Below are 21168 nucleotides of genomic sequence, written 5' to 3'. Positions count from 1 at the left end.
TCTATTTATTTATTAATTATTGATATCAAGCGCAGAATAGGCTCTTCTGAGGCCTCGATCCGCACTGCCCAGCAATCCCCCACTTTAAGCAACACTAACAACACGCTGGAGGAACTCAGCAGGCCGGGCAGCATCTGCGGAAACGTTGAGTCGACGTTTTGGGCCGGAACCCTTCGTCAGGACTGTAGTGGGAAGGGGCAGAGGCCCTATAAAGAAGGTGGGGGGAGGGTGGGAAGGAGAAGGCTGGTAGGTTCCAGGTGAAAAACCAGTAAGGGGAAAGATAAAGGGGTGGGGGAAGGGAGGCAGGGAGGTGATAGGCAGGAAAGGTGAAGAAGGAATAGGGGAGGGAGGTGCCTATCACCTCCCTCATGGTTCTGCCTCCTTCTACTACCCATTGTGTTTCCCCTATTCCTTCTTCACCTTTCCTGCCTATCACCTCCCTGCCTCCCTTCCCCCACCCCGTTATCTTTCCCCTTACTGGTTTTTCACCTGGAACCTACCAGCCTTCTCCTTCCCACCCTCCCCCCTCTACCTTCTTTATACAGCCTCTGCCTCTTACCCCTACAGTCCTGACGAAGGGTTCCGGCCCGAAACGTCGACTCATCGTTTCCACAGATGCTGCCTGACCTGCCGAGTTCCTCCAGCGTGTTGTCAGTGTTGCTTTGACCCCAGCATCTGCAGATTATTTTGTGTTTACGATCCCCCACTTTAACCCTAGCCTAATCATGGGACAATTTACAATGACCAATTAACCCACCATCTGGTATGTGTTTGGACTGTGGGAGGAAACCTGAGCACCTGGGGGAGAACGTACAAACTCCTTACAGGCAGCGGTAGGAATTGAACCCGGGTCACCCACACTGTAAAGCGTTGTGCTAACCACTACACTAATTATAAATTGAAATTAATTTTTGTGAATGTATTTTTAAGTTATTGAACACATTTTTTTCAATATTCCAGACTATTTTAGCTGTTTCCAAATGCCTCTGACCACCAGGTCAGCTTGGGACCTTGGTTGTCACCACTTGCAACCTCAGCACTCCTTGGACATGTTGCCAACATTGGGCGGGGGGGGGGGGGACTCTAGGACCAGATGACACAGCCTCAGAACAGAGGGATGCTTCTTTAGAACAGAGATGAAGAATTACTTTAGCCAGAGGTTGGTGAATCTGTGGAATTCATTGCCACAGGCGCTGTGGAGAGAAAGTCATCAGGTATATTTAAAGCAAACATAATTAAGTTCTTGATTCATAAGGGCATCAACGTTTACGGGGAGAACACAGGAGAACGGAATTGAGAGAGAAAATAAATCAGCCATGATCGAGTGGTGGAGCAGATTTGACGGGCTGAATGGTGTAATTCTGCTTCTTTGTCTATTGGTTTTGTAGATGGTGCTCTGACCCAGGGGACCTAAACAAGGAGGGCAATGGAGCCACAGAACTGCAAAAGGTTAGTGCTACTGTGGGCATCCGTGAGAATAAGCAAGGTATAGCCTACTGTAAGGACACTGGCATGTCCTTGGGTCTAAACTTGCAAGCAGCTTCCCAAGGTATGGTATCACTCTGGTTACCAGCCTAACCATCAGAATGAAAGACCTAAAGTTCAGGTTGTAACAGGCCAGCTAAGGAATTTCAAAAAAAAACAAGCGATTCTGCAGATGTTGGAAATGCACAGTAACACACACAAAATGTTGCAGGAAATTAGTAGGTAAGAAGAGTAGTAAACAGTCGACTTTTGAGTCAAGACATTTCATCAGGGCTCAATGAAAAATAAGTTTCGATATGTCTCTAGTAAAGGAGGTGTAAGGTGCTCCTAACCTCTGCTAACCTACAGGTCACCTTTGGGCAAGGTGTAGCACCTGCTTAGTGCCTCCCCCACCAAGGGAGGTCAGATGTCTGACTTTAGGCTGGAAAGTCCGGCTTTTGAACACTCTGTCCTCCGTCCGGCACCACCTCGAGCCAGAACGTTAATTTGTCCTCCTTTTTTGGGTCTGACTAAAAACTTATATAATTGACCTCAGATGTACTTAAAACATTGGGAACTGAAAGCTATAACAACCGTTAACGCATTTTTATTATACGTAGTTGCCGTTGTCAACACTGTTGATGAGCTGCAGTGTACGAGTCACGTCAGCACGTCTGAGAGGGTCAGTCTGCCCAAGGCCGCAGTGGAGAGTGGTTGACTTTTTTGTTCTTGTCTCAAGCCCCTAAAGAAATGCTAAAAAGAAAGACTATATTTAACCATGAATGGGCTGAAGAAATTGGATTTGTTGCTAAAAGCAGAAAAGATAACTTGTGTGTTTTTTGTACACTATGCTGTTGTGATGTGGAGATTGGCAGAAAGGGAAGAAGTGCAGTTGACCGACACGCTACCACAGATGAACATAAAGTTAACACTCGTACTGCTGGTATGTCATCATTGTTATCATTTTTCTCCCCAGCTCAATCAACTCAAGATGACAAAATCTTGGCTGCAGAACTGTGTAAAGTGTATCGTGCTGTGAAGCATCATCAGTCATACAGAAGTGTTGACTGTGGAGTAAAAGTTGACAAAGAAATATACAGTGACTCATTGATAGTGAAAGGTGTGACATGTGGGAAAATTAAAGCAAATGCTCTGTGTGAAAATATTCTAGCACCGTATTCTGTACAAATGCATGTGGAGTATATCAAAGAACTTGGCTTGCCCTTTTCAGTAGCAACTGATGCTTCAAACAAAGGTGCAACAAAGTGTTTCCAAATACTTCTGAGATACTTTCATTTTGAGAAGGGAGTGCAACATGTGTTACTTGACTTTTGCAGCGATAACAATGAATCATCAGAGGGCATAACAAATCAGCTACTGGTTTAACTAGAGACTTCAGGTCTAGATCTGAATAAAGTGTCTGCATACACTGCTGACAATGCAAGTGTAAACTATGGAAAACACAGCAGTGTTTACCAAAACCTGAAAATGGCTCAAAAGAACATTATTGCTGCCAATTGTCTGGCCCATATTTTGTACAATGCAACAAGATTTGCTACAGGAAAACTGGAAATTGATGTTGAAAATATTGTGCTCAAAGTGTACAACCATTTCAGCATCTCAGCTAAAAGAACAGCACAGTTAAAGGAACTGTGTTGTCATCTGTTACGGCATGTTGTGACTAGATGGCTGTCTCTTTTGCCATCTATTGACAGAATACTTAAGTGCTGGGAAGTCCTAAAAAGTTATTTTTAGAGTCTAGGTGAGGAGGAGAGCCCCAAGGTACTGTGGAAGTGCTATGGAGATGAAGGAAATGCCTGTGAATCGTCCGAGATCTATTTCTTCTTCCTCAGTCACACTCTTAAATTGTTCCCAAGACACTATTGAAGCACTAGAAGCCAAGTCATTCAGCATAATTTCAGTATTTCAGCTAATGGCTGAACTGAAAAGCAAACTTGAGAGCAGAGGAAAGGACTTTTTTTTTGGCTTTGCAGTGAACACCAAGCTTAGCCAGCTTACCCCGACGTGTCGAAGAAATGTGAAGCAGACTTCATTGTTTTCTATGAAAGAGTCATAAAGTACTTAAGTGACAGGTATGACTTCTCTGAAAACAGCTTTCGTAACAAAGTGTCAAAATTGAGCCTACTAAGTGCCATACCTTTTGGGGAATTTTGTGATGCATTCAAGGCCTGCAACCTTCAAGATATTGATATGGATTAATTATATGAAGAGTATGGGATTGTGGAGGCAATTATCAATACTCCTGAGATGGTAGATAGCCATAGTGAAGAATGTTATCTCAAGCTGCTCAGTAAATCTGAGGTCTCTTTCACTAACCTGAAGAAGGTGATGCTGATATCTTCTCTATTCCATGCAGTAATGCTCCCACAGAACGGGTTTTTTAAATGACGACCTCAGCTTGGAGAAAGGGGAGAAGCCGTCTGCGTGGGCTCAGTCGGAGCAGAGCTCCAAATATGTAACAACTTCTCAGAAGAGTGGCCCAGCCATATACAAAAAACTCCTGGCCAACAGAGAACTCCTGGAGATGGCAAGTAAAGGGCAGAAATACAAAAAAAAGACATCCATACCTGGCAGTCCATAGTAGGCCTAAGTAGGCTACTTCCTTTAGTTTGTGAAAAAAGCTAATTTGGTTAGCATATCTGCTTCAGCAGGAGTAAAAATGAATATTCATTGCTTTCAGTTCTTTATTTATACTGTATGAATGCATGTATGTAATATGCAAAATGATGAATCATTGAATGGAAAAAGGGCTCTGGCAGAAAATCACTGATTAATGATGAAATAGCTAGGTTTTTGCTGGATTTATATAGGCAAAAAAAGTATCATGTTAGAATTTTTATTTAATAAAATAATTAAAGTTTGCATTTGTTATTTTTGCAATATGGTTTAAATTTTATAAAAAAATAATTTTTTTGGAAATGCACTGTATATACATGGTAACCTCTGACCTCTTTGCAAATTTGGAAATGGCCACCCTACCCCCACCCCCGATCAGAGTCACGTGAAGCCAAGGGAGTAGGTAGTGGATGGTCGTACGAGCAGCTACTGCATATCGCAAGTCCTGATTATGCAACCACTGATGCCAGGCAGACAAACTCTGAAGAGTATTGATAATGGCTGGGGTCACCCATCTGCCCAGAAGAAGGCAATGGCAAACCACTTCTGTTGAAAAATTTGCCAAGAGCAGTCATGGTCACAGAAAGGGCAACAGCGTGAAGGGAGTCTTCCCCACAGGCAAAGATTCCTCACTCAGTATACAGATGGAAGACCGTGATCACCCACGTCATGTGACATGGCACAGAATGATTAATTCATGAAGATGGAGCCAAGTAAATTAGTCTCCCATTTGATTCTAATAATGGCTTTTAGGGAGAAAGACTCCTTTCCTTATCCTTGCTGCAATATGCCTGAAGGCTGATTTATAGTTGTGCGTCAAATGGATGCCGTAACCTACGCTAGTGGCCTACGTGCGTTGTGAGCATTTATACTTGTGTGTTGGTGTGTTTGTGTCACTCTGCAATTCGGGCACATCACACATGTGCACACACCTGCCCGCGCAAGGCTTCATGGTCATGATAGTCTTTCTTGGGGTAAACAAGAAGCGAGCGTCTTTTTTCGTAAAAGCGAAATGTGTCCTCCATAATTTCGGGAGGTCTGTAAAGCTTTATGGAAAGCACTGCAGCCAGAGTTCCTTCCCTGCCCTTCAGTCGCCCAATGGAAAGCTATTGCAGCCCAGGAGGAAAAGCGAAGCTACCAAGCGGACCAATCACAGTTGTTGCGGTCTGCGTTGCTGCGACGCGCAGTTACATTTTGTGAGAGGTGCGCGTCAGGCTACGGTGTAGGGATCTACGTAGGCTCTGCGTAGGGTTTGCGGCTACGCCGTACATACGGCGTTGAGTTGACGCAGAAGTATAAATCAGCCTTGACTCTTTCCCCAAGACGCTCAAACAATGTGCCAGTGTTGCCAATTCAGTGCAAATGATGCCTGTCCTCAGACGGAGAGTGAAAAGGCCTGCTGCTTGTGGATGGTCCAGTGCTTCCTTGTGAAAAGAATGAGATTTATGGAGGGGGAGCAGTCTTGATCCTCCTGGTCCACAAGGTATTTCACAGGCCAGCAATTGCTTTAAACCAAGCACCACGGTTTAAAAGACTCACTGTTGTGTGGATCTCCTCGACCCTAAAACGTTATTGTGGAACTGATGATGCTTTCATTATTTAAACTAGCTGGCTGCCAGCAGTCGGATCCTCAGCTGACTTAACAGTAAAGACAAGATGTCACAGAGAATGTTGTATTGTTACAGGAGCTATCAATAAACTAAGGCTTAGTATTCAGAGAAAAAAAATTGAGGCCCTACTCAAAGAGCAAAAATCTCCTGGGCAATATTCCTCCCTCGAAGAACAATATCAACAAGAAGAAATAACTGGCCTTCCATCTTACTGGGTTGTGTATGATTTTTAAAGGAGGGAGATATTTACTGGGCTTTGATTGGAAAACAATGGCCCATAATGCCTTGCAAAGCTGGGTTGGCACGGTAACGCAGTGGTTAGCATAAGGCTATGACTGGGCCGGTGACCTGTGTTCAATTCCGCAACTGTCTGTAAGGGGGTTTGTGCGTTCACCCCAAGGCCATATGGGTTTCCTTGGGGGGCTCCAGTTTTCTCCCAGATTCCAAAGCTGTATGGGTTAATTGATTATAAGCCCGAGAAATTCAGCAGAGGCTGGAAATCCAAAGCACTGGAGGAGCTCGGCAGGTCAGGCAGCATGTATCTCGGCCTGAAACAATGGCAGTTCATTCACTTCCATAGATGCTGCCTGACCTACTGGATTGGGGCATTAATTGATCGCTTGAAAGTCATTGGACCACATGGGTTTGTTGGGACAGAACGACCTGTTATTGTACAGTATCTCTAAATAGACCACCATGGTAGTGTAGCAGTTAGCACAACGCTATTACAGCTCAGGGCACCAGTGCACTGGAGTTCAACTCCGATGCCACCCTTAAGGTGTATGTATGTCCTCCCCATGAATGCATGGGTTTCCTTCAAGTGGTCTGGTTTCCTCCCAAATTCCTCATATGGTAGGTTAATTGGTCATTGCAAATCAGAATCGGGTTTTCTATCACCGGCATATATCGTGAAATTTGTTAACTTAGCAGCAGCAATACAATGCAATAGATGATAATATAGAAAAAAATAAATAATATTCGTATATCAAATATTTAAATTTAAATATAGTGCAAAAACAGAAATAATAAAAACTGAGGTAGTGTTCATGGGTTCAGTGACCACTTAAGCAGAGGGGATCCCAGATTGCTGAGTGTGTGCCTTCAGGCTTCTGTACATCCATCCTGACAGTAACAAAAAGAGTCCTGGGTGATGGGCATCCTTAATAATGGACACCACCTTTATGAGGCACCGTTCCTGTCACTAGGTTAAGGTTAAATAGGTGTTTTGCTGGACCTGAAGGGCCTGTTCTTTAAATAAAATAAATGGCTCCCTGCGCCATTGCTGAATGAATAGATGCAAAGTAATGTAACTAAAAAGCTCTCCTTCCTAGCCTAAACAAAAGATAAAACCTCCCACGCAAAATGAACACTACAGATAATTAAATTCAAGAAAAGTTGGAACAGAATTCATTCCAGGCTATAATCCAATTTTCAGATTTAGAAGATGGCATCAAACTGCCAGTTTACGATATAACCCGGGCATTTTGATTAAATTGCAGTCCTGAAATCACTCTCCAGGTATCCATTCTATGAAAGTTCTAGCAGCAGGTAGAATGAACGTTTTGGCAGTGCAGTGCTATGAATTCTGGAGCCCACTAATTTGCCCTCAGCCTGTTCTGTTTTCTTTGGGGAATCTGACACGCATTCGGAACAAATTTGCATGATGTGATATTCGTCTATCAATGTGTGCATCCATATGCTAATATCACACAGCATGATTTTGCAAGCAATTATAATGCAGGTTTTGCAAATCAACAAACCCGCTTTGAAGGTGAAAATAGAAAAGAAAGGCTTGTATACATAAGCACAAGAAATTCTGCAGATGCTCGAAATTCAGAGCAACAGACCCAAAATACTGGAGGAACTCAGCAGGTCAGACAGCATTTAAGGAGGGGATTGAACAGTCAACGTTTTGGGCCAAGACCCACCACCTAAAATGTCGACTGTTGATTTCACTGCATCGATGTTGCCTGACTTGTCATAGTGGCTAGTAAAATGCTATTACAGTGCCAACAACCAAGCTGGGTTAGTATGTTCTCCCTGTGATAGCAGAGGTTTCTTTTGGGTATTCCGTGTTCATCCCACGTTCCAAAGACTTATGGGTTTGTAGGCTAATTGGTCACATGGATGTGATTGGGCAACATGGGCTCCTTGAGTTGTAAAAGTCTTGCTACCATCCTGTACCTCTAAATTGAATTGAAAAAATATATAGCACCTTTGAAAATTTGTCTCTACACTCATGGTGTAGATCCAACAGAGATGCAGGATCTTTGGCACTCCGAGCCCATGCTGAGCATGAAGGACCCATACACACTAATCCTAAACTGATCCTATTTATTCTCCCCAATTTCCTGTCAACTCCCCTTCAAATATACCTGTAGTATATTCAATACTTCACTAATATTTGAGTAATGTTGTAAATATATTGTTTGATTAAATAAGCATTCTTTGCTTGTTTATACATTTTATTACAGGTTATATGTAAGAAGTATGTGAATGGCATACATTATTACATCATCTAGCACCTCACTAAAGAAAAATTAAGTAGACAGGTTATCCCGGCTCCTGTGTTTTTCTTTCAATTAGTTTCTGGATTTATAAAACATAACCATGGTGACCAAGAAGTTTTAAAATGAACCCGAGATAAGTACCTACATGTTGAAGCACAGCACATTTTTCTTTGGAATGGGAGAGAGAGGCATTCAAGCTTAAAAAAAAGTGTAGAAACATTTTTCTTTGGAAGGTGAAAAGATGTTCATTGTTGATTGCAGACTACTTTAGGTTTCATAAGCAAAATCAAATGGAAGGGGAGTCTGGTTTAGTTTAAGTGGTTGAATTGAAGGAATTATCTGAGCATTGCCAGTTCAATGATGGCTTAAAGAACTGAGAGATTGCTTAAGATTTGTGCAATCTTACAAAAAACATTCAAAAATGGCTCTTAATTGAAGCATAACTCACATTTAAAAGAACACTTGAAATTGCTGTATCAATGGAAACAGCAGCCAGAGACATAATTGAGTCAGAAATGAAAATGAACATTAACAAAATCCCAATAAACAGAAACCTGCTTGGCTGAACAAATTGTGTTTCCACTGTGGCAGGGGCTCATATACACCAGATGAATGCAGGTTTAAAGGTAAAACTTGCAAAAAATACAACAAAGTAGGACACATACAAAATGCACATCAGGCAGACAAAAATAAATAGGCTGCACAAGGAAAAGAAAAAGACAAATGGTCAAGTTGCAGCTTCAAAAAAGTTGCAGCTGATGAAAAATTTGATAATGATAAGAGTGACACAGGACTGAGCAGTATTGTGATTTACAATGTGAAAACTGACAATATACAAACAACATGGCTTACACCAGAAGTCAATGGTAAATTAATTAAAATGGAATTGGACACTTGCTCGGCTATTTCAGCCATTCCACAAAATGAGTTTGATCAGCATTTCAAAGATACTGAACTGAAGCCTGCAGATATCCAACTAAGAACTTACACTGGAGAAAAGTTAACTCCAGTGGGAATGGCCTTCACAATGGTGAAATGCAACAACAAATAATGCCACATCCAAGGTTTACAAAGCCTAACCAGTCCCTTTCACCATCCATGATAAAGTAGCCAGTGAGCTAGGTCGCATGGAGGCTGAACAAATTTTTCCCAAGGTTGAAGGGAGCCCATGGGCAACGACAGTGTACCCAGTAGCCAAGAAAGATGGGTCTGTCAGGAGCTGTGGTGACTTTAAGTTCACCATCAACCCAGTACTAAAAGTAGATCAAAAGCCTCTTCCCGTGTTAGAGGATAGCTTGGCAAACCTTTCTGGAGAGAAACACTTCAGCAAAGTAGACTTAGCTGAGGTCTATCTACAGATGGAGATGGAAGAACCCAAGGTGTTTCTCACCACGAGCACCATAAAGGGTTTTATCACTACAATAGGCTTATTTTAGGGGTAGTATCTGGCAGAAAGCTATGGACTGGTGCTACGAAGTTGCCCAGGCTCTTGGTGTTACCTGGATGACAATTATAGTTACTACTGAGGATGACAAGGAACATCTCCAAACGCTCAAGACAGTGTTAAAAAGATTAGAAGATTGATGATCTCAGGTCATAGTGCGACAAGTGTAAATTCTTTAAACCAAGCATCACTTACTGTGGTCACATCATTGACACACAGGATTTACACAATTATGCTGAGAAAATTCAAGCAGTGAAAGGTCATAGGATGTATCACAGTCATGGTCCTTTTTAGGATTTGTCAATTACTGTAGCAGGTTCTTCCCAAACCTGGCTACTGCGCTCGACCCCTTGATGTCATTACTACAGAACTGTTAGAAATGGCAATGGACAAAGCAGTGGGAGGTGGCTTTCAAAAAGGCAAAGGAAATGGTGACAGTAGTCTCTGTACTCACACATTATGATCCACATCGTCCAGTGAAGCTTGCCTTGGACGCCTAACTTTATAGTATAGTGCAGCCATGTCACAGGTTATGAGTGATGGATGTGAATGCCCCATAGTCTTTGTGTCATGTTCCCTCACTGCAGCAAAGAAAAGTATGCACAGATTGACAGAATCTCTGGTTCAGGGTGAAAAACCTTTCAACCAGTACTTGTATGGGACAGGGTTTACCTTCATTACTGATCTTCAGCCACTAGTATCCATTTTCAATCCACAGAAGGGTGTTCCACTAACAGCAGCAGCATAATGCAAACATGGGCTCTGTTTCTTGGAGGACGTAATTACAAGATCGAATTCAAGAGAAAAACTAACAATGAAAATGCTGATGGATTGTCTGGTTTACACTTGGAAAAGGAAAAAACAGAATAATTTATTAAAAAAAAGACAGTGCTCTTGACATATTCTCCTTAATGCAAATCGAAAGTCTCCCTTTTATGGCAGAGATGATCTAAAAAAGACCCCACACTGTCTCAGGTCTACATGGCAACCCAAAATGGCCTGAACATGCAGCAGAAACTTCAGCTCCCCCATTTTTACCAGCACCGGGATGAACTTGCCCTTGAAGGGTTTGCCTTACGTGGGGATGGGTAGTTGTACCATCCAAGCTGAGAGCTAAAATGTTGGAGGAGCTACCTGCCAATCATCTAGGTGCGGTCAAAATGAAAGCATTGGCACAAAACTTTGTCTGGTGGGCTGGGATAGGTAGCAGGTCGAGCAGCTGGTTATGCACTGTCTGGGATGCCAACATGTCCAGAAGAGGCCAGAAGTATTCCCAATAGTCTCCATGACAGCCTTGTACACTGTTAATGCATTGAGGAGCCTCTTCTCAAGGACTGGTTCCAGACCACTTTGTCAGTGACAATGGACCACAGTCTGTTGTGTAACAGTTTCAGTCATTCCTGACAATGAATGGAATAAGACATATTACATCTACACTGTACCATCCATCTGCAGATGGCTTGGTGGAAAGGTTTGTCCAGATCTAACTGCCTGTACTGCTAGTCCAGAGGCAAGAATTTTGCACGGTAGATCGAAGCCCGAAAGTTGATTGGAGGTCTGGATCACAGGCAAAAGGTTGATCAGTGGTCAAGATCGAAGCCCGAAGGTCAATCAGAAGTCCAGAAGGCTGGAATCTTGGTCAGCGAATCTCTGCGTGTTCGTGAGGGAAGACTTTGAATCCTTGAATCTGCAGGAGACAAGTAGGTAGCTTGTCCTGGGGTTAGAGAACTGTGTATGTGAGTGGGTGGGTAGGTGGGAAGGAGGGAGAAAGGGGCTTGATTGCTTTATCCCTTTCTGTGTTCTGGTGTGTTCAGTGTTGCTCTGCCAAGCATTGTAGGCGTGCTATATTGGTGCTAGAATGGGTGCCAATACTTGCGGGCTGCCCCCTGCACATCCTTGAGTGTGTTGGTTGTTAATACAAACAACACACTTCACTGTATGATTCAATGTACATGTGATAAATAACTCTGAATCTGAGTGTGAATCAGAAGATGTGCTTCAGATGTCCAATTTTGACCCTGATACCCCGTACTGTTTGTATGGAGTTTGCACATTTTCCTAAATTCAATAATTCTTACTGTCACTCCAATGCGGCGCTGCTGGAGTGTTTTAATATGGACGATGCTGTCTTTCAAACAGGATGTTGCACCAAGTCCCAATTTGCCCTCTCAGAGATCTCATGCACTAACTTAAGAGAAAGCAGGAGAACTGCCTTGGATTATATTTACCCCTGAAGTAGAATGAAGAGAAAAGTAGAGGAAATATTCTCATGCTGTTCACACATTTGCTTCCGTGCACTCAATGTTTTGACTTATCTTTGTGTCAGCTAGTCCGGCCGGGTCAAGTTTTATGTGAAATTTGGAGTCTGCCTGAAACCGCTGGATTTCTCCCTGCTGCTCCCGTTTCCTCCCGTATCTTGCAGACGTTCTAGTTGGCGGGTGAACTGGCTACTGTAAAGATGCCTATGGGCAGGTACAACATTCCCTTTAATACTTTTCAGCGCTGCGCGGACCAGCCAGTGCTCTGAGCAGGAAAGCTTTTTGTGGCCTGAAAACTGTGTGGCACTTTAACAAAACATTAAGGAAAAGAGAATTCCAGCTGCGCGGCAACAAAGGCTAAATGCATGGGAGCACTTCAGTTACAGCGAGGCCGCATATCTGAACAGCTTAGAAGGAACAGTGGGCAGGTGCATGTTCAGAGAATTGAGAGGCATCGATGGCTATGTCAGAGAGATGAGGTGGTTAGGAAGCCAGTGCAGACACCACAGATGGGGGCTGTAGTGGCTAGAGGGAAGGTGGTTAGTCCATGGGGCAAACTCCCCCATCTTTCACCTGCAAGGGGTTCCTTTGTTCTCCCAACACAAAGCCTTGAGTTTTTCAATACCATCCTAAATTCCTCTTACGAGCAGTAATGCGGCAGAGATTTCCAGCAGTGTGAATGTTGCACGTCTACAAGGAGGTTTTGAGAAAATCATTGAATCCCTTCTCCTGTCCACCAGGTAATCTGTTCTGAAGACAGAGCACAGAATTGACTGCCTGCTTCAAATTCTGCACGAGTGCTACACAATTGTTAACAGCCTTGGCACGGGCACTGTGATATCCATCACTGCTTCCTTTGACCACTCAATGCTCCCATCTCTAGCAGCAATTGTTCAACATCTGATACTAGATGATTGGCAATTTCCTCTCAGTGAATACCAGGAAAAGTGGAGATGAAGTCCAATTCTTTAGGCACTGCTTTAAGTTAATTTGATTCATATGAAACTTATCATACATTCGTTCTACAGAATGCACCTCCATAGGTGGAATGAAGCTCTTATATCTGAGGGTACAATTATTGTAATGGCAATAAATTCCATTCCAGTTACTTCTGAAATGTTTTTCAAAGCAAGATCTTGTCTTAAACTGAAAGTTTCATATCGCTGTTGGCTTTAAGCCAAACTTTCTTATAAAGAGTAATTTGGGGAAGATAAGTGGGGCCAGGAAAATAGAATAGAAAAGGCAGCCATATACAGTACTGTGCAAAAAGTCTTAGACACATAAATATAGCTAGGGTGCCTAAGACTTTTGCACAGTACTGTATTTGTCAACATGGAGCAACGAGTGAGTTTGTAAATCTGGCAGGAGCAAAGATGTTGGAAATGCCAAGGGTGGAACGCTGCAGGAGGGGTGAGGGACAGGTGGCAGAGAAGGAGTACAATGGGCGGGGGGGGGGGTGTGGGTGCTGACACAACCAGCCCTGAGACACCACGCAAGGTAATTTAATTCCAAACAATTGGTTTATTGATCATTGCAAAATCTCTCTCTGGTGCTTCCCGTTCCCTCCTCTTTTCCCAACCATGATTCCCCTCTCTCTGCCCCCTTCCCACTCTCAGTCCACAATAGAGACCCATATCAGAATCAGGTTTATCATCACTCACATAGGTCATGAATTTTTTTTTGTGGCAGCAGTACAGTGCAATACATAAAATTACTAAGGAACCGTGCAAAAGTCTTAGGCACCCTCGTTATATGTACAGTATGTGTTTAAGACTTTTGCACAGAACTGTATTTCTGATCAATTGGTGACATTTTGTTCATCAAGTCAGAGCTATCCACTGTGTGGAATGGGATTGAATAGAAGAGGGACCATAATCAGCAAATTTGAAAAGGTAGTAAATGTGCTCACTCTGTGAACGTGGGTGTAAACTCTGGGAGGGAAAATAACACTTGAGACAAAACAAATAGAAGCAACTCTTTTGGCAGAGGCAATGGTCTAGTCTATATGTTACACACAGCTCCCAATACTGAGTGATTGGGGCACTTTCTTTTACTGAGATATAACGTGGACTTGGGTCTTCTGGCTCTTTGAGTCATGCCGCTGTGACGAGAATACACATAGATTAAGATGTTAGCTGTCCTGTGCTGGCACCAGTGGGATCAGCAGTTGGTCTGCCACCTGTCTTCAGGAGAAAGAGAGATAAGGAAAACAATGGAGCAGCAATTGGGGATGTTAATGAAGGGACGGGAGAGTTTAACGGAAGGAGAGCTGTCAAGATCGGCTCTCCCTTTGAACCCTGAACTGTTTGAAGTGATGGACAGGCGATACCCCAGCAGGGGGATAAAAAGGGACAGGTTCGCTAAGGCAAGACACACACGACACCATGAGGTAATGAGACCCTGGAAGCAGTGCATCTCCCACAAGTCGGTGGGAAGTTTTGGAAGGCTGCTCGCGGGGCCAAGCCATAGACGCACAGGGTGGAAAGGCACGATCAGCGGGAACCTGGTGTGTGTCCGCCCTTGCCTGGGTGCCAGGTTCACCGCAGAGAAACGATCGTATCTGGAAACGGAGGGGTCACGGTCGGTGACCTCAGAAGACATCACAAAGGGCTCGCCTGAAAGCTGACTGCGAAGAATATCGAAGGTCTGTGTGGAAGCCGTTTGAATATTCATTCGTTTTGCTCTCTCTCTCCTTCCCCCGACTGTCCATCTCCCACGGCAGTGATTACTGCAAACTGAATTGAATTCAATGGAACTGAACTTTGCGTCACTTTGAAACTGGTCATTTACCCCTAGACGACGATAGAGCATTTATTATCCTTTTGATTAGAGTACTGTGTTGCTTGTTTCTTTAATAAAACTTTCTTAGTTCTAGTAGTCCAGACTCCAACTGAGTGATCCATTTCTGCTGGTTTGGCAATCCAGTTACGGGGTATGTAACATAAGTGGGGTTCTCGTCCGCGATTTTGAACGCTAAGTTTGGGACGGAGTAAATTGATTGGGTTAAAATTACCGAAAGAAAGAAAAGACAAACAGCAGAAATAGAGGTTGAGGAATTTATAAAGGCGCCGACCTTGGAGGCATTAGAGGATGCCAGGAAAGCGGAATTGGCAGCTGTGGCCAAATGGTTGAATCTTGTTAAGGGGAAGTCGACAATGAGGAGAGAGGAGATTACACAGAGCTATCGTAGAGCACTATGTATCTAAAGGTGTGTTTCCCCAAGGGGAGCTGGAGGTGGTGTCTATTGAAAAACCTGCCGGAGACGCGGTACAGGTGCAGCTTGAAAAACTGAGACTCGAGCACGAGTTCCGGGTACGGCAGCTAGAACATGAAGAGAAAGAGAGTTAGAAAGGCAGGAGAGAGAGAGACAGATGGAGCGAGAAGAGAGGCAGTTGGAGAAACAGAGGGAAAGGGAATTTGAGCTGGAGAAGTTAAAGATAAGGGCAGAGCAGGGGCCCGTGCCGAACCAAGGTGGAGGATTCCGGGCGACTCAGGAGGTTAGGCTGGTTCCCCCATTTGACGATACCCACGTGGATCGGTACTTTCTCCATTTCGAAAAAGTTGCTACAAGTCAGGACTGGCCGAGGGATAAGTGGGCTGTTTTGCTTCAGAGTGTACTGAAAGGGAAAGCCCAACAAGCTTACTCAGCTTTGTCTGCGGAAGATGCCCAGAGGTATGAGGTGGTGAAAGAGGCCATCCTCAGGAGTTATGAGTTGGTCCTGGAGGCATACCGGCAGAGGTTCCGGAATGCGAGGAAGCAGTGGGTCCGCACGTATTTAGAGTTTGCCCACGAGATGCAGACAAATTGTGAGCGTTGGTGCGCCTCGAAGGGGGTAGAGGGGGATTATGACAGACTGCTACAGCTGATCCTGATTGAGCAGTTTAAAGGTTGTGTCCCTGAGGGTATGAGACCCTACCTAGATGAGAAAGAGGCAGCCATGTTAGCCGCAACTGCTAAGTTAGTGGATGAGTATGCGTTGACACATAAAATGAAGTTTGCCCCGAGTAAGGGCTACCAGAAGGGTAGTCAGGACGGCAGGGAGAGTCCGCCAGAAAAGTCAGAAAGTAAGCCGGGGACTAGTGAGAAGAATAAGGTAGACCGGGAGCAGTCTGGTAGGAAGTCTCCTGGGGTCATCTGTTATAATTGTGGGAAAGTCGGACACTTTGCGTCCAGGTGCTTTGCCCCAAAGAAGGAGACGGGAAAAGGAAAAACGGCGATTTTGACTGGCTGTATCGAGCTGGTAAACGAACCGCTAGGAGAGGACAGGTCTGCCAAAGTTCAGGAAGGGTGCGAGAGGTTTATCTCGGCCGGATTGGTGTCAGTGAAGGAGGGGTTAAAACCAGTTCCAGTGTGGAGCTGAAGAGACACGGGAGCGTGTCAGTCATTGATATTGAAGAGTGTATTAGAGTTTAGCTCAGAGACCCAGACTGGGGAGGTCAAGGTCAAAGGTATTGGGGGAGGGACAGAGGCAGTCCCTTTGCACCAGATACACCTACAAAGCAACTTGGTCTCTGGACTAGTCACGATCGGGGTGAGGCCCGAATTACTGATGAAAGGCGTGGAAGTCTTGCTCAGTAATGACCTCGCCGGGGGAATCGTGTTCCCAGCCGTGAGATTGACAGGTCAGCCTGCCAGCATTGAGGCCCCGCCCATGGACTCACAGGTTCATCACAGGACTGCCGAAGTAAATTTAGCTGAGACATTTCTGCCAGCCTTGTACGAGAAGGGGGTAGAAAGTGAAAAGAAGGAGTGTAGTGAAACAAGAGGTAGTGAGGGAGCTGGGACGGACGTAGCATTAGCCAGGAAAGAATTTGTGCAGACGCAGGAGCGAGACGAGGGGCTGATGGTTTTGGCGGAGACAGCTCTCTCTGACGCAGAATTAAAAAGGGAACCAGTAGGCTATTGTGTGGAGGAGGAAGTGCTAAGGAAGAAAGGGAGACCAAGTACCGTACCCGCAGATGAGGAATGGGGGGTGGTGCAAAAGAGTTATGGGGATGAGATTTTTAACCTGGCCCACAAGGTACCCCCCGGTGGACATTTTGCGGTGCTGGAGGAAACAGTTGGTGGAATCATGAAAGAGGTTTACTGGCTGCACAGGAGGAAGGATGTTATTGATTATGGCAGACGCGAACTGAGACGGTCACAGGCTTTTGATATGCTAACAAACCTAGTCGGTGTTAGCACGGAAATCAATGAAGCTAGGGTCCCCCTGAAAAGAAAAAAAAAACATTTTGAAAAGATGAGTATGGTATCGACCAGATGGGAGAAGGCTATTGTTTTGGCCAGCTCTGCTGATAAGGTCTCTCCCTTAATCCCCGAACAAAGTGACTCTTTAGGAGAAGACTTGCACACGTGTGTTTGATTGCCCCGAGGCGATGCAAAGAACTGGGACGCTGGGTGGTGTTTGTTACGCTAGTTCTGCCTAGCGAGCAGCATCCATATAGAATGAGTAATTCAGTGACTAAAGGGCTGACGAACACAGAGGTGTGTATTGGCGATGTAATACGGCTGTCTGAAGCCAGCTTGATAGTGAACCTTGAAAAAAATGAGTTCGGCCACACGAAGGTCACTTATCTGGGAATTGTGGTGACACAGGGGCAGCTGGCAGCGATGCAAGCTAAAGGGCGGGCTATCTCTGACATCCCAACCCTGACAGACAAGAGGGCCCTCAGAAGGCTCTTGGAGATGGTGGGGTACTGTAGAAAGTTTTGCAATAACTCTGCGGTTACTACCCCTCCCCCTCCTACTAAGCCCTTGCGAGAGAAAACTAAGTCGGAATGGGACGACCCTTGTTATTGTGGTCCAGGATGAAACCCAATGAGAGGTTACATTGATCGCAATTCATCAGTGTTTTTGGCCACTATGAAGTCTGCTAAATTGGAGCCTGGTCTAAAGGATTATTAATAACACATATAAAAGGAACAGAAAATGTGATGGCTGACTGTCTGTCAGGTGTTGACAACTTAAAATTCGCTGTATTAGCCAAATAGCTGATGAAGATGTATATTTGTGTGTATCAAATAATGTATTCATGTTACTAATTTTTACCCCGGTAAAAATCCTTAAAGGTGAGAGGTGTGACGAGAATACACATAGATTAAGATGTTAGCTGTCCTGTGCTGGCACCAGTGGGATCAGCAGTTGGTCTGCCACCTGTCTTCAGGAGAAAGAGAGATAAGGAAAACAATGGAGCAGCATTTGGGGACGTTAATGAAGGGATGGGAGAGTTTAACGGAAGGAGAGCTGTCAAGATCGGCTCCCCCTTTGAACCCTGAACTGTTTGAAGTGATGGACAGGCGATACCCCAGCAGGGGGATAAAAAGGGACAGGTTCGCTAAGGCAAGACACACACGACACCACGAGGTAACGAGACCCTGGAAGCGGTGCGCCTCCTATAAGTCGGTGGGAAGTTTTGGAAGGCAGCTCGCGGGACCAAGCCATAGACGCACAGGGTGGAAAGGCACGATCAGCGGGAACCTGGTGTGTGTCCGCCCTTGCCTGGGTGCCAGGTTCACCGCAGAGAAACGATCGTATCTGGAAACGGAGGGGTCACGGTCGGTGACCTCAGAAGACATCACAAAGGGCTCGCCCGAAAGCTGACTGCGAAGAATATCGAAGGTCTGTGTGGAAGCCGTTTGAATATTCATTCGTTTTGCTCTCTCTCTCCCTCCCCCAACTGTCCAGTGATTACTGCAAACTGAACTGAATTCAATTGAACTGAACTTTGCGTCACTTTGAAACTGGTCATTTACCCCTAGACGACGATAGAGCTTGATTGATCCTGTTATCCTAATTCTGTGTACATGTGTGTTTATCATTGCTGAACTGTTGCATTTATTATCCTTTTGATTAGAGTACTGTGTTGCTTGTTTCTTTAATAAAACTTTCTTAGTTCTAGTAGTCCAGACTCCAACTGAGTGATCCATTTCTGCTGGTTTGGCAACCCAGTTATGGGGTACGTAACACCGCCCAATAATCTACTGATTTAATTCGAGCCCAATCGTGGGACAATTTACAATGACCAATTAACCTACCAACCAGTACGTCTTTGGACCGTGGGATTGTCACGGGGAGAACATATAAACTCATTACAGGTATAAACTCAAGACAGGCAGAGGTGGGAATTGAACCTGGGTTGCTGGTGCTGTAAAGAGTTGTTCTAACCATTATTCTACTGTGCCATCCCCCTTCAGAAAACTGTGCCCTCTAATGAAAAACATGGAGGGGAAACAGGTTCTACATTATTGTGTTTTATGAATCATTTCTATCGCACCGTTTCCACCATTACAAGAAATTTGCACTCACTGAAATGCTGTAGAGAATATGGTGCTGAATTTTGACACAGCGAGGTCCCAGAAGCAGCTCTCTGAGAATGGTCAAATCACCTTTTTCAGTTTTACCTCGACAACTTGTCTTCCTGATGAGGTGTGCAGAAACACAGTACACACATTATAAACACAAGAAATTTACAGATGCTGGAAATCCAAAGCAACACATACAAAATGCTGGAAGAACTCAGCAGGCCAGGCAGCATCTATGAAGATGAATAAACAGTTGGTGTTCTCTTGGCCTGAAACATCGACTGTTCATTCATTTTCATAGATGCAGCCTGACTTGCTGAGTTCCTCCAGCATTTTGTGTATGTTGCATAGTGCACACGTTCCTGGATTATGAAGAATTAGGCAAAAGAACATAAGAACTGGGACCAGGAAAGAGCCTTTTCCACCATTCATTGAGAACATGGTTGATTTACCTCAGTTCCTATATCTGTCCTGATGTCAACAAGGCTATCAGCATCGGTTTTGAATGAATTCATCACCGAGCCTACACAATACCCCGCCCTTCTTACTCTAGCTCTTCTCAACTATCTATCACTTCCCCTGGGTCCCCTCCTCCTTCCCTCTCTCCTATGGTCCACTCTCCTCTCCTATCAGATTCCTTCTTCTCCAGCCCTTGACCTTTCCCACCCACCTGGCTTCACCTTTCACCTTCCAGTTAGCCTCCTTCCTGTCTCCACCATCTTTCCATTCTGGCATCTTCCCCCCCCCCCCCCACCTTCTTTCTCAGTCCCGAAGAAGGGTCTCGGCTCGAAACATCGATTATCTATTCATTTCCATAGACGCTGCCTGACCTGGGTGAGTTCCTTTGTGTGTGTTGCTTTGGATTTCCAGCATCTGCGGACTTTCTCATATTTATGACTTTAATAATATTCTAGGAACATCGAGATAACTCATCAAGACAATCACTCCATACTGCCACCATTCTTCCATGACCTTTTGCAGCAAACACCTAAGCCAGCAGACAACTCAACGCCATCCTTGCCCCACGCTTTGACATCCTCCCTCACAGCGTGCAGGAGAAATACCACTTCAAAGAGCATGAAGCAGACTGACATGTGAAAATGTCTTCCAGATGCTCTCACCGACCAAACACAGGGATGCCACGAGGGAAGTGTGTTACCTGTCAGCTCATCCACGTCCTCCTCCAGCATGTGTTCGTCCTGATGCACCCAGTCGCCGTTGCACTTGAAGAAGATCTGCATGGCAGGCATGGCTTTGCAACGCAGCTTAATGGGGTCGTTCTTCACAATGTAGGAATCCTCTGGTTCAATCTGGAAGCGAGGCAGCGTCCCTACAGGTGTGTTTGCAGCTTGACCGTCTCCATTGCTTGCCCCTGCTGAGGAAGAACAATGTCAAGGCATAAGAGTGGGTATAAGAATAGAAAGGGTAGCTGGCTACAAACTGTGCAATTAGCACCATCACCCGCACCAAGCCCTTGGAGAATTCAGAGAACATAGAATAGTCCAGCACAGTACAGGACCTTCGGCCCACAATGTTGTGTCAAGATCAAGATTCCAAGATTTCAAGATTCCATTCTAACCTTTCCCTTCCGCATAGGCCTCCATTTCTCTTTCATCTATGTGTCTGAGAGTCTCTTAAAAGTCTCAAATACCTTTACCACCACCCTGGCAGAGCATTCCATACTCTCACAACACTCTCTGCAAGAAACTGACCTCTGATATATCTCCCATACATTCCTCCAATCACCTTAAAATAATGCCCTCTTGTTTTAGCCATTTCAGCTCTGAAACAAAGGCACCCACTGTCCACTATTAAGTCCTCTCATTATCTTGTCTATCTCTATCAAGTGACCTCTCATCCTCCTTCACTCCGAAAGAGAAAAACCCTAGTGAGCTCAACTTTTCTTCAAAAGACATGCTGCCTAGTTTAAGCAGCATCCTGGT

General features: G+C 44.7%; 1 protein-coding gene across 5 annotated transcripts in view; it reads right to left on the bottom strand.

Moving 5' to 3' along the window:
• The window catches only part of LOC134351022 (netrin receptor UNC5D-like), a 924405-nt gene that overhangs the window by 418599 nt on the left and 484638 nt on the right, over nt 1-21168 (bottom strand). For all 5 annotated transcript variants that reach the window (XM_063056996.1, XM_063057001.1, XM_063056997.1 and 2 more), the window contains exon 2: nt 20385-20600. In XM_063056996.1, coding sequence (XP_062913066.1) covers nt 20385-20600 — 216 coding nt within the window. The remainder of the gene's footprint in view (nt 1-20384; nt 20601-21168) is intronic.

Source organism: Mobula hypostoma, chromosome 8 (genome assembly GCF_963921235.1).
Source record: "Mobula hypostoma chromosome 8, sMobHyp1.1, whole genome shotgun sequence".
In the NCBI taxonomy this organism is placed as follows: Eukaryota; Metazoa; Chordata; class Chondrichthyes; order Myliobatiformes; family Myliobatidae; genus Mobula; species Mobula hypostoma.
The sequence above is the reverse complement of the archived record's forward strand: the minus strand, read 5'-3'. Positions and strand labels throughout refer to the sequence as shown.